Consider the following 10,572-nt stretch of genomic DNA (forward strand, 5'->3'; position numbering starts at 1 on the left):
GCTTTGTGGTGCATTCAGGTGCCTTCAGAAAACCCGATCTACGTGTTTCGTAATTCAAATATTTTGGCAATGAACCGCATTGAACTGTCCAAATTGAATATACAGTTTAGATGCTCAAAGTTAAACCGTCCTGGAAACCTTGTCTCTGTTTTGATTGTTTTTCAGGACGAAGTGCGAAACAATTAATGAAGCTGATATAAACAACTTTTCCCCCAGAATTTTGGAAAAGACGCCCACCCAAGTGTCCCTAATCCTCTTCAGTACAAAGTCCCCATTTAGAGCACTTGATGTTTTGGCCCCTCAAACCAGAAATACAAAAATTCCTCCCTGTGGTCCTCACACTTGAACTTTAAAATCCCACATACCCTTCAGACTGCGATCCCTCCCTATAACTGAATTCCCTTTGAAAGTTCAATGATAATGTGTCATTTATAGCTTTGTAGATTATCTGAATTGTTTAAAAGTAATCCAGGTTGTACTTTCCTCCTCAGGTCCAAGAACTGAAATCAGCTGACTGTTATTCTAGGGCAACCAGAGCCAATAAGCTCTGACATGGCTTTGACCAGAGCCATTTCAAAACTCTGACCAGCTGTACCTTACCGATATTTTTGACAGACACATTGCAACTTACTCAGATCTTCATAACAACCCCAAATGTCAGGAAAAAATGCTGAATAAAAATTACTGCTAAATTACTCCCAAATGAGTAAAAGTGTAAAAGTACAGTCACAAATGTAACCTAAAGGATCAAAGTACTGTAGCAGTACTGTAAATGTCCCTGAAATACAGTGGAGTGAAATACTGAAAAGTTTAAAACAACAACAACAACAACAACAACAACAACAACAACAAAAAAGGTGGAAATCCATTAATTCTCTTCTGCTTATCATTGTTAGGGTCGCAAGGGGGCTGGAGCCTACCCAGCGACAGGTGGCCAGTCTGTGGTGGGGCATAGAGACAGACAACCATTGGCACTCACATTCACACCTATGGCCAATTTGGAATTACCATTTTAACTTAACCCCATTAACTGCATATCTTTGGATTGTGGGCGGAAGGCAGAGTACCCACAAAGAACCCATGCAAACATGAGAGAACGAACTCCAGGCCTCTGGAGAACTTCAAGACATGTTGAGGAGGTAGTTTAGCCATTTAAAATCAGCTGTGTTGGATCAAGGACACATCTAAAACCTGCAGGACACCGCCCCATGAGGACTGGAGTTCCCCTGCCCCTGCTTTAACTCCACCTCTTTAGATGGCATAATTTATCCCACTTTAAACCTGTGTATAACAAACAAATAACAAAACAAAACGAGAATCAAAAATCAAACGTGAACAAAACAATGCGCCACCCCTTAGTATATTCGGACTTTGTTTTTTCCAAAACATAACGTTGCCAAAATTAGAGTCAGTTCTTCCATTTTTAAAGCAAACCAGACAACCTCACTCAGCAACAGCAGGGGGAGCTGCTGTCACGGTCTAAGGTTACTTACCATCTCCATCTTCACAAAAACTACATTTCTTTTTTTTTTGGTTCAAACAAACAAACAAACAAAACACCACAAAATAAGTAATGCCAGCACAGCTAAAGCTACGAGGAAAACAAAATACAAGAGGAAGTAATAATCATTCTTAATTGCATATTTGATCCTTTTTCAAAACCCGTTTTGGTATGAGCTTTAAACAAGGGTTTCAACTCAAACGGAGGTTGTCTGTCATATGCAACCTGATTTGATCTTGTTACAAAAAAGGCAAAAAAAAAAAGTTCCCTTTTTCTTTAAAAGAAAAAAAAAGGTTAAGTATGATGTAGTATGTGAAAGAAAATCATTAACATGGGCCCTTCAGCTCACCCTATAAGAAATCGTAAATGTAACCCCCCCCCCAAAAAAACAAAAACAAAACAAAACAAAAAAAAAAAACAACCTAGCAGCCCATATAGACCTTGTCCCATAAATGAAAATAAATAAAGATATATAATAAAATCAGAAAATGGATAAATAAGAATAACATTAATTTATTTATTTGAGGTGCTTGGACCAAATGTTTAAAAAAAAAAAATCCACAAAACACAAAGTTAAAGAAAAGGGGAATAGGAATACTATTCATTAAAAGGTGAAAGTGGTGCAAATTTAAGCATATAATTCATCCACTGTCCATCTCCTTCAATGCCATGTGCCAACACAGTACAGAGCAGCTACCTGAAAGCTACTCCCACAGAGGCCGATTGTCTTAATAATTTCACATCTTCACTCCATATGACTGTAGTGTAGCTCCTGAAAAAGCAAGACTCCGATCAGAGTAACTCGACTCCTGGTATAATGTGAACCTTAAAACAGACAACTCATAAGCTGGAGAAGAAAGTGGTGTCTCACTCATTTAGAATATTATCATTTAGCCTGAAAAAAAAAAAGTTTGCTTCTTTATTTAAAACAAGACACACACACACACACACACACACACACACACACACACACACACACCTTACTGTTCATCACTGATTGAACCCTAGGTTTCTCTTCAGCACTGTAGCCAGTTTGACAAAAAGTCAGAGCACTGTTGAGACAACCATTTCTTTAGCGTTAACCAGTAAAAACTTCATGAATTTTTCACAAATAAAAATTTAAACATTACAGAAAAAAATACTCATAATCATCTCACAGATATAACATGTACAGCTACTTCCAGTATCATTAATATTATTTTACACTCATTTTATTCAATTGATCTTTCTGAGTGAACGTCAGTAATTATTTTCAAAATTATTTTTTGACCAGGATTTGTTCTGCAATGCAACTATTACACAAGCATGTAGGACTGCTTATAATGATAAAAATAATTTCCCCTAGGGATCAATAAAGTATTCTCATTCCATTTGTGCAATATCTCTAAAATGAGAATTATCCTGTCTTAGAGTGATTCATGCATTTATTACTTCTAGGCTGGACTACTGCAATTTATGATTATTAGGATGTCCTATAATAGAAAAAAAAAAAAAAAAGTCCCTGAAAAGTCTTTAGCTGATCTACAATGCTGCACCAAGAGTACTGACGGGGACTGCACAGTGAAAGCATGCTTTTCCAATGTTGGCTTCTCTTCTTTGGCTCCCTGTTAAATCCGGAATCTAATTAAATATTCTTCTCCTCACAAAGTCTTGAATAATCAGGCCCCATCTCATCTTAATGATCTTCTAGTACCATATCACCCCATCAGAGCACTTCGCTCACAGACTGCTGGTTTACTGGTTTAATTCTGAGGGTATTCAAAAGTAGAATGGGAGGCAGAGCCTTCAGCATCTAGGTTTGTCTTTGTGGAACCAGCTCCCAGTTTGGATTTGGGAAACAGACACCCTATCTACAAACTAGGATTAAAACTATTTGAAAAAGTATATAGTTAGGGCTGGATCAGTGACCCTAAATCATCCCTTAGTTACACTGTAAAAGGTCTATGCTGCTGGGGGCTTCCCATAATCACTGGGTGTTTCTTCTTCACTTTTTTCTTTTTAAACTCACTGTGTTTATATGCCACTCTGCATTTAATCATTAGTTATTAATCTCTGGCCCTCTTCCACAGCGTGTCTTTTGGCTCAGATGATTCATAATATAATTCATTTTTAAGGACAAAACACAGGGAAAAGTCCAAAATTAAGGTCCCCCTTTGGTCCATTGGACAGCTTTGCAAGATCTGAAAATGGCAGAGTGTAGCTTTCAGCATTTATTCATGTAAGGATTTACACATCACTGAGCCTAGTTAGGGAGGATATTTATCGATAAATTTAAGATGAGCAAATTTAGTAGCTCGACTGTAGCTTACTATTATTGTAAATACTAACTAGCTTATTAGGTGAAGTTGCCACAAATTCAAATAGCAAAGATATGAGAATTCATCGGGCTGTATCAGTTAAACATTTTTTAAAGTAAACTAAATTTTCTACAAAGTTCACCAATATTTCTTTAGATCAAGTTATTTGGTCAATTCAGTGAAATTTAAATTTCAAGACTTTTGAGCCTGACCTTTGTTTAAGGTCAGTCAGCAGCCATCCTCTCCTCCCCTGAGAAACTGAAAGCAGAGACTGATGACTCAGACAGGTAGCTCCCCCCTGGCCCATGATGGATGCTGATGTCCCCACAGCTCAAGCAGTGATGAGGAAAGGTGGCTTGAGGGTGAAGTTGATGGTGTAGGTCAGGAGAACAACCCTCTCTGATACATGGCGACAAGGCTTTCCCAGCTGTGTCTACTCAGGTGATGTCATTCAAAATGGATAATGGTGGAAGAGCAGAGTAGCTGGCCCTATGCAGCACCAGTAACTGCTGAATGATTTGAAATACACCGCATTGCCAAAAATATTTGCTCATCCATCTCACATGCACATGAACTAGGGTGACATTAGATTATTAATCTAGTATTTACCATGATGTAGGCCCACTCTTTGCTGTTACAATAGCTTTAACTCTTCTACGGTAGGAAGTCTTCCCACAGGGTTTAGGACTGTACAGGCCAACTAATTCTTTCACACTAAAACTGCCAGATTTCATATTCATAAACAGATTAATCCTGAAACAGCATTTCCTCTTAGAACAAAACTAAGAATTCACACCTAAATTAAACAAACAAAAAGCTAAACCTCAAAATCGGCTCCGTAGTAGAAATTACATTTCAAAAAGAAAAACAAGTTTCCTACAAGTTTTCCATTTTTTTGATTTAACTCCGATCTTCAAACAAACCAAGGACACAAACTTGGGCCTAATTAGTGTAAAAGACCTTTATTATTGAATAAAGTCATTTTTCATCTTAGAGGTTTCTCCTTTACTGTGATTGGTCCAACAGCCATTTCCTGTTCCCACTTTGTACCTTCAACAGATAAACAGTGTGACATCAACCTTAATATTTGTATAGATTTTCATATTTGAACTGAGAAAAATATTTATTCGTGTAAATTTTATGTGAGTGAGTGTGTTGCTGCTTACCCTTTACAGTCAGGCTGCTCTTTGTGCCTGCCCTGCAGTCTGTGTCACAGCAGGAGCAGGCATGATGGATACCACTGGCCTCCCTCCACCTGTCATTCAAAAAGGTTTCTCTTACTTACTCCTCGTACTTGTTAGTTAGCTGAGTGCACCAAATACAATGAGTATACCATTATTATTTATATCTTTCTAATCAAGAAATTGGTACTAGTCCTAAAATACTACAGAGTTAAAATTAAAATCCTTTTAAGCAACTGAAGATGAAATTTGAGGATGGGAGTTTTGTAGTAACACTGCTAGTGTCTTACCCACTGGAGAATGAACAGGCTTTGTTGGTGGCATTGACATTTGCAGCAGCTTCCATGGCCCTCAGGCTGCAGGTAATGTATATCTAACGAGACACATACAAAGAAGCAAAATCTACATTTCTGAGCAATGATGTGAAACCAGCATCTGCCTGGCAGGAAAGCTGTTGCATATCTTACCACACCACTGTTTCCGTGCTGGAACCTGAAGGCCTCCAACTCAAATTGTAGTTTGTCTTTGTGAGACTGAGGCAGGAAGTGAGAGCTGGATCCTGTCAGCTGACTGTCAAACATACACCTGTACACAACACAGAACTCTCATATTAAACTCACATTTAGAAGAGCAAGGCTAAAACATACAAGTAACAACATAAACATATTTTTGGGTTACAGAGTACAGTAAACTGACCCATTATTTCCCAAGAATGCGTATCGAGGGACAGTGTCCACGTTTGGGACCACAGTTGCCACACAGCTGTCTACAGTTACTCTGAGAGGGATGTGGTGAAACTGTTCAACTGAAGCTTCAAACTTCATCATGTCTCCCAGAAAAAACTGAGTACTTGAACGAGGGAACTGCCAGTTATCTGAAAGATACAGCACAAAAAGAAGAGAACGTACGCAATCAGAGGACCTGAAAAGTTACTGTAATATGTGAACAACAAAGAGACCCACCAGTCATTAATCTGAGGGAGAAGTAGAGACTTTCCTCTGATGCTTTGGTCTCACTGAAAGGAGCCCAATTTGGCTTCAGCACATCACTGCTCACATCATTCTTCCTAAAACACAAAACAAAACCCAACTGCAAACACCTGAAAAAGAAAAACTTTGACAGAGTCTGACTTCAGGGTCCAGCTTTATCAAAAAGACATCCTTTTGGTTGAGTTAGAAAAATAAAAAAGCCTGACCTCCGGTAGTGACACTCGATGCTGACGGAGACATCTATAGTTCGGACGATGGGACTGCCCCCCAGAGGGCTGGGCGTGTAGAGCAGTGTGAACACATAAATGAATGACTCCTCAGACATCTGAAGTATAGTTGTAAGAACATTTCAAGTTCCATTAATGTGAACTTTCACACAAACACTAGTATGAACACATATTCCTACTGATTGGTCTGCAGTTCGTCTTGACTAGTTCCTAAGTCAAACACAATTAAAACCCAAACACCACTATTGATTTATGCCAACATAATTATTTTATCGACTGAATACCAGAGATGGTGAAGAATCTAACAAAGAAACAGGAAAAGGAAATGTCAGACCTTGGTGAAAGTGCATATTAATTTGAACATTTAAGCCTCACCAGTAACTGACTGCCACAGCCATGAAGCTCTGACTCAAAGATTAGAATCTGAGCCTTAGGATCTTCCTCTGTAGCAGCACATCCTCCCAGTGTGACATCTGTAGTCTGAACCAGAACACCAGACCCCAACAGGTCTCTCTTGGCTTCCACTCTGATCGAGTTTTCCCCACAGATGACTTTGATGCTTTCAGGTGCCATTGGAGTTCTCAACTCAAAGTTTGGAGGGAAACGAGGTTCATCTTTAGTTGGTTCCGCTGGAAATCTCCAAGACAATGGTTCAAGGAAAGGTGGTTCCTTCTGTTGGACAGCTTACAAAGAAATATGGCTTCTCTCAGTTTGTTTTGTTCTTTTAGTGCTGAACAGTTGTGCAGTTCAACAACAGCCAGCCCAGTCTCAAAAAGGTTTTTTGTCTGCAAAACCCAAAGATATCTTTAATAAACAAAACTTGCAAATATTTTAGTAGAGACTGTCCAAGGATTGTTTCCTTACCAGTGTAGCACCAATGAAAGTCATTTGGTATTAAGCCACAGTGAGCAGTAGTGAGAAAGTTACAGCTTCTCACTACTAAACTGAGAAATTGTGTACGACACCATACACCATAACACCTATACTGTACTATGCATACAACACAATGAAATTCATAAGATTCATCAGAATTAGAAATGATGCAGTAAGCATAAATGTTATTGCTCTGATGATTGATTTGACATCATTTTAGATAAAATTAAGATTATATTTATTTGTAATATACAAAAATACATATTTAACTTCTAGAGAAATGAAAAATCATCACTTCGTGTGTTGTGTACCTGCTGGTCTCTGGACTTGCTGGTTTGCTCTGTGGTTTCCAAACCTGTTGGCTGCAGGATGGAGGATCTGGTTGGACTCCCGAGCTGCTGCTAAAGCACCACAAACGAGACAAAAAAAGATTCGGATCATTTTGTCAGGCATGTGTTTGCTGTGTTTCATCTGTTTGAAACAGGTTCACCTGTGCAAAAGGTGGCTTTGTAGAGCTGACTCTTGGCCCTGCCCACTATGTGATTGACCTGATGATTCTGCAGCTGAGTCATGTTTACCTGTTTGGAGACCAGATAAATAAGATCCCCAACTACACTGACTGAAATGCAGCCCCATAGAATCCACACTGTTGATCCTCCTGACCTTCTTTATTTGTTTTGTCATCAATTTTCTTTTTAAACACATCAGCTTTTCATCGGCACTGCTCACAACTGTAACGAAATGCTCCCAGGCAGGAAGGAGGCAGATCAAAGCCATGGCACCGGCACCACCTCCAGACTTGGATTAGCTTGGCTCAGTGCAGATCAACACCCCCAAACCCAGAAAGTATTATTTCTGAGACCTGTACTTATTGCCAGTCCAAATCCAAGTCCAAATCTGATGTTGTTCCCCTTTTCCTTTGGGTTCTGTGTGTATGTTTACTCAGTCATGTATTATTGCTGCTGGTTGGTATTTGAGTGAAATTAAGGTTGTCTTTTACAACGTTTTGTTCACCTGTGGTTGAACCAGCTTTACAACAATGAAGTCAGTATCATATACCGCAAATTCTGTTTACCTCTCTCAAAGGTAACCCTGGTTGCGCGGGTTTCTCCGCCTTCCTGTCAAAGTTTCACCTACCATTTCTGGTCATCAAGATGGTTTCTTAAGACTGAAGCAGCCATTGCACTTTTGGAAATAACCTCTGTTTCTGTGCAGACCTCTAAGCATTTTGGATACCCTCAAGTATGTGTGATAGCGAGTGTCTGCCCACTCTGGGAACCAGCAGCAATACAGACAGTGTTTTTTTTTTCTTGCCTTTTTGCCACATCCTGTCAATAAACCTGTGCTAACCCCTTTCAGAGTCCATCATTCTGAATGTTCATGCATATCTATCTACCAACACAAAAATAACACATTTAAAATATTTAGCAGTAATTTAAAATCATTTAATGCAATATTTTATAAACAATAAGGCTTTTTGGAAGCCCACAGATATACAGAACATTATAAAAATCCTATTTGAATCTATATGAATCAATGCTTATGAATGAATACTGCTTACAAAAATGTGTATGTCACAGATATTGACATACACATAATTAAATATTATGTGTATTTAATTATACTGATCATCCATGCTAATGTTTAGGCTGGCTCATCTTAAAATAAAGTCTAACAAGACAGACAGTTTGGTCTTAATTTGAATAATTTGCTATAGGACTCCATTCTACTACATCTACAGGACATGCTGGCCACCTGGTCTTGTTGACAGGGCATCAAAAAAGAAAAAAGAGGAACAGAACAGTCTAATTAAACACTAAGTTGTCCAACTATTTGAATTATTAAAGAGTTTCCAGTTTAGGGAGCAAAAAAAAATCTTTACAGGTAAAGAAACATTTTTGCATTGTCTTCATAGTGTATTATACAATCACTCAGCTTTTTTATATGCTAAATAAAACTGCTGCATCACAGAGGTTCAGTTGTTACTTTGAGAAAAGAGAGAAATCACAGAGAGAAAGCACACTCTCTTGCTCTACTTTTAGTAAAGGGCAAAAAAGACATGTTTCAGCAATAAGCTGTCATCAGTTGCTTCTCGTTACAGTTGTTATTTCATCATTGAGAAATAGAATAGAATAGAATAGAATTCAACTTTATTGTTATTGCACATGTCACAGGTACAAGGCAACGAAATGCAGTTTGCATCCATCCAGAAGTGCTTTAGCCATGATATAGATATATTACAAATGAGTTCAGACCCAGCTCTGTGCGCACGTAGTATAAATATATTTAACGTAAGAAACAACATCTGTTCTATTTTTGCCATATCAAAATGAATAATACACATTTATATATATATATATATATATATATATATATATATATATATATATATAATTTATTTAATATATTAAAAATTAGACAGAAAATGTTCGATATGACTCTGTTTGTGTGTCAAAGACTAATTAATTGCTAGAGTCCATCCTCGTAAAACTGTTTATGAGTCGCTGCTGTACCTCTGTGTTCTGCATAGAAATAATTAGTCCAGCCAAGGTCACAGTAACACCCAGGCCAAAACAAATGCTGAAACACATTCATGCACAAGGACAAAAACACAATGAGCTCTGTTCTTTTTGTAACTGAGAACCTTGAGAGACAGAGGGGAGACTACAGTGAGAGGACCAGAAACCAGAACCAGATCTCAGCTATCGAGTATAAACCTGTGGCAGCTCGTCAGGGGTATCACAGCTGATCACACTCACATTCAGAATTATCCAAAGTCAAACCCAGGACCTCCAGGCTATGACGTGAAAGTGCTGCACATAGTGATGTAATGGAAATATCTCAGGAATGGAAAAAAGGAAATATTTGGAACTCTCTTCATACACGGTGGAGCAATGTCAATGCGGTGCCTATGTGCTAATAATGCATGTGTGTGTAAAAGAAGAGAAACTGAAAGGCTTTGTGGTGCCGGCCTCGAATGACCATTCAAGGAGTGGCATTGTTGTTTTATTTTTTAGCTCTGGAGAACACCCTCACCACCCACCACCACCCCTCTCTCCCTCTCCCTCTCATGTATAAACAGTAGCAGTCTCCTGGGGCTGTTAGCAGCTCACCTTCACTGATATTAATGAGCTCTTTCTGCTCATTTCCCTTATTTATTAACTGCTGATAGCCAGAGGAAAGGTAGGTGTGTGTGTCTCTGTCTCTGTGTGTGTGTGTTTGTGTGTGTAGTGTTGTTTGAGTTTAATGTTAAATGTTATTTTTTTGCACATGTGGCTGTTTTTTTAATGTTTTTCAAAAAGGAGCAGTTTGTTAATGATGATGTCAGTGAGTGTTAGGAATGACCTTAATGGAGGAGAATGTTTTTTTTTTCTTTTTTTTTTCTTTTAGAAAATAAAAAAGCTTTAATGGGGCACAGTCACTCACAGCCAAAGGGACAAACAGGGACCACATCCTCATTTTAGTTTTGACACCACTTCTAGTAGATAATGGCTTGAGCATGAA

At 38.4% G+C, this 10,572-nt stretch overlaps 1 protein-coding gene across 2 annotated transcripts; it reads right to left on the reverse strand.

The window, feature by feature from the left end:
- Window positions 1–4,744: 4,744 nt before the first annotated feature.
- On the reverse strand, window positions 4,745–7,557 carry LOC101472456 (zona pellucida sperm-binding protein 3). Of its 2 annotated transcripts, none has more exons than XM_076887057.1 (9): window positions 7,380–7,557; window positions 6,571–6,867; window positions 6,175–6,293; window positions 5,942–6,045; window positions 5,676–5,853; window positions 5,447–5,564; window positions 5,270–5,352; window positions 4,965–5,053; window positions 4,745–4,848 (listed from the first exon to the last, which is right to left on the reverse strand). In XM_076887057.1, the coding sequence occupies exons 2-9, from the start codon at window positions 6,766–6,768 to the stop codon at window positions 4,784–4,786; spliced, it is 954 nt and encodes a 317-aa protein (XP_076743172.1). In that variant the 5' UTR covers window positions 6,769–6,867; window positions 7,380–7,557; the 3' UTR covers window positions 4,745–4,783. The 2 variants fall into 2 exon arrangements, with proteins under 2 accessions (XP_076743172.1, XP_012775914.2); XM_012920460.3 differs by having other exon boundaries at window positions 6,571–6,878.
- Between the last annotated feature and the right edge of the window lie 3,015 nt (window positions 7,558–10,572).

Source organism: Maylandia zebra, linkage group LG7 (genome assembly GCF_041146795.1).
Source record: "Maylandia zebra isolate NMK-2024a linkage group LG7, Mzebra_GT3a, whole genome shotgun sequence".
Classification (NCBI taxonomy): domain Eukaryota; kingdom Metazoa; phylum Chordata; class Actinopteri; order Cichliformes; family Cichlidae; genus Maylandia; species Maylandia zebra.

Bases quoted from the DNA above. Each gene is read 5' to 3' on its own strand.
- LOC101472456 (XM_012920460.3), bottom strand. From the start codon at position 7,539: ATGAAACACAGCAAACACATGCCTGACAAAATGATCCGAATCTTTTTT. The intron at 6,879-7,379 runs GTACACAACACA...TTTCTTTGTAAG, and splicing joins GCAAGTCCAGAGACCAGCAG to CTGTCCAACAGAAGGAACCA. The intron at 5,353-5,446 runs GTAAGATATGCA...GTGTCTCGTTAG, and splicing joins AGCACGGAAACAGTGGTGTG to ATATACATTACCTGCAGCCT.